Here is a 1,541-nt window from a genome sequence, read left to right as displayed (position 1 = left end):
CATTTCGAAATCACACACACGATGAAAGGACTCCGGAAGAAGTTACAACACCGCCCGCGTCAGCATACCTTGGTGGACGTGGCCTTACTGACGCGTCTGCATGGCTGTTTCAATCATGACACCCAAAAAGATGCCGCAGTCTGGGCTGCTCTGCTCTTCTGCTTCTTCACCTTCTTCCGCCGCTCCAACGTTGTCCTCGACTCCAAGACGTCGTTCGATCCGAAACGTCATCTCCAACGCAAGGACGTACTGACGTCCCCCTCTGGTCTACTAGTCTATACCAAGTGGTCCAAGACTCTGCAGCACCGTGAACGTGTTCTACAAATTCCCTTGGTCCCAATACCAGACTCCGTCCTATGCCCAGTCTCTGCATATCAACACATGTGCACTTTAATCCCCGCGTCTCCTGATTCACCAGCCTTCGTCCTGCCAAGTTCGACAAACACTGCTCGCCCGCTGACCACCTCCATCCTGGAGAAGGCTCTAGCCAAGGCTATCAAGGCCCTGGCCCTCCCCAAGGGTGCGGTCACCCTCCACGATCTGCGCAGGGGTGGGTACACCCTCGCCTTCCAGGCGGGCGTCCCGAGAGAGCTACGTCAGCTCCACGGGGACTGGAAATCAGATGCAGACCATCTCTACCTGACGGCCAACATCCGCGATCGCCTGAAGCTACCATCTGCTCTGAGGGACTACATCCTCCGACATACGAGCACATGAACTCTCTATGTATGAGGACTCTTGGCACATGTTCACTGTTATTATGTAACTGATGTTAACAGGCCAAGCTCCTTAACGCTACGGAGCCGACCTTTCCTTATGTAACTATGTTCGATTTCGGTATTTAGGAAATGTAGATCTTGAGACATAGAGACGTTTGTTCTTTCCTAGTTTCCCTGTTTAACTTAGTTACAACCCTTGTTCTTCTAATGTTGCACGCGTAGACCCAGATGTATTACAGCCTGGTATGTTTCCTCGTTTATCTAGTTGTTGCCTCAAACCGTTGAGCTCCACTTGCTTTATGTCAGATTTTCCAGCAATATCCTGTATGTAAGTCCGAGCACTTCATCCACTAGTTAGTTAGCAAGTTGGCTAGTTTGTTAGTTAGTTTATAGCACTAGTTGTTTAGTTCCCATGTGTTGGGTGGGCGGTTCCTCTCCTCTCCTCATACCTTCCTGCTTTGGCCGTCTCGCTCTCTCGACCCTGGCGCTCAGAGGTCTTTTTCTCCTTTACATCGATTAAAAGCTCTGAATTCGGCCAAATGCAGGTCTCAGTCTCTCTCTTTTAAGTGTAATCTTTGTTGTACTAGTACTTGTGTAAGATGTTGAAGTTAGCTCCCATTTCAGATTCAAGCTCAGAAGAGGAGCAGTAAGATCTGTAATTAGGTTCTGTTTTATACGGTGCACCCAAAAATTTTTTTGTGCACCTAAGTTTTTAGGTTGGGTGCACCAGTGCACCTATTCCCAAAAAATTATGAATATTTTCGAGTCCTGAACTCCAACTCTAGATGCGTCACAGTATAAACACAGCATATCCGCAGATAT

At 48.4% G+C, this 1,541-nt stretch overlaps 1 protein-coding gene across 4 annotated transcripts in view; it reads left to right on the top strand.

Annotated features, from left to right (window-relative positions):
• The first annotated feature begins 8 nt into the window (after positions 1-8).
• The window catches only part of LOC109482402, a 2,463-nt gene continuing 930 nt past the window's right edge, over positions 9-1,541 (top strand). The window contains exon 1 of one of the 4 annotated variants that reach the window (XR_002140945.1): positions 9-1,264. Coding sequence is in view for 3 of the 4 variants with exons in the window: in XM_019785110.1 (XP_019640669.1) it covers positions 22-693 (672 nt within the window). In the remaining variant the exon portion in view is untranslated. The remainder of the gene's footprint in view (positions 1,265-1,541) is intronic. The other 3 variants (XM_019785112.1, XM_019785111.1, XM_019785110.1) reach the window with 3 other exon arrangements.

The sequence above is a fragment of the Branchiostoma belcheri genome, unplaced genomic scaffold (genome assembly GCF_001625305.1).
Source record: "Branchiostoma belcheri isolate BF01 breed outbred unplaced genomic scaffold, Haploidv18h27 scaffold6, whole genome shotgun sequence".
In the NCBI taxonomy this organism is placed as follows: Eukaryota; Metazoa; Chordata; class Leptocardii; order Amphioxiformes; family Branchiostomatidae; genus Branchiostoma; species Branchiostoma belcheri.
The sequence above is the reverse complement of the archived record's forward strand: the minus strand, read 5'-3'. Positions and strand labels throughout refer to the sequence as shown.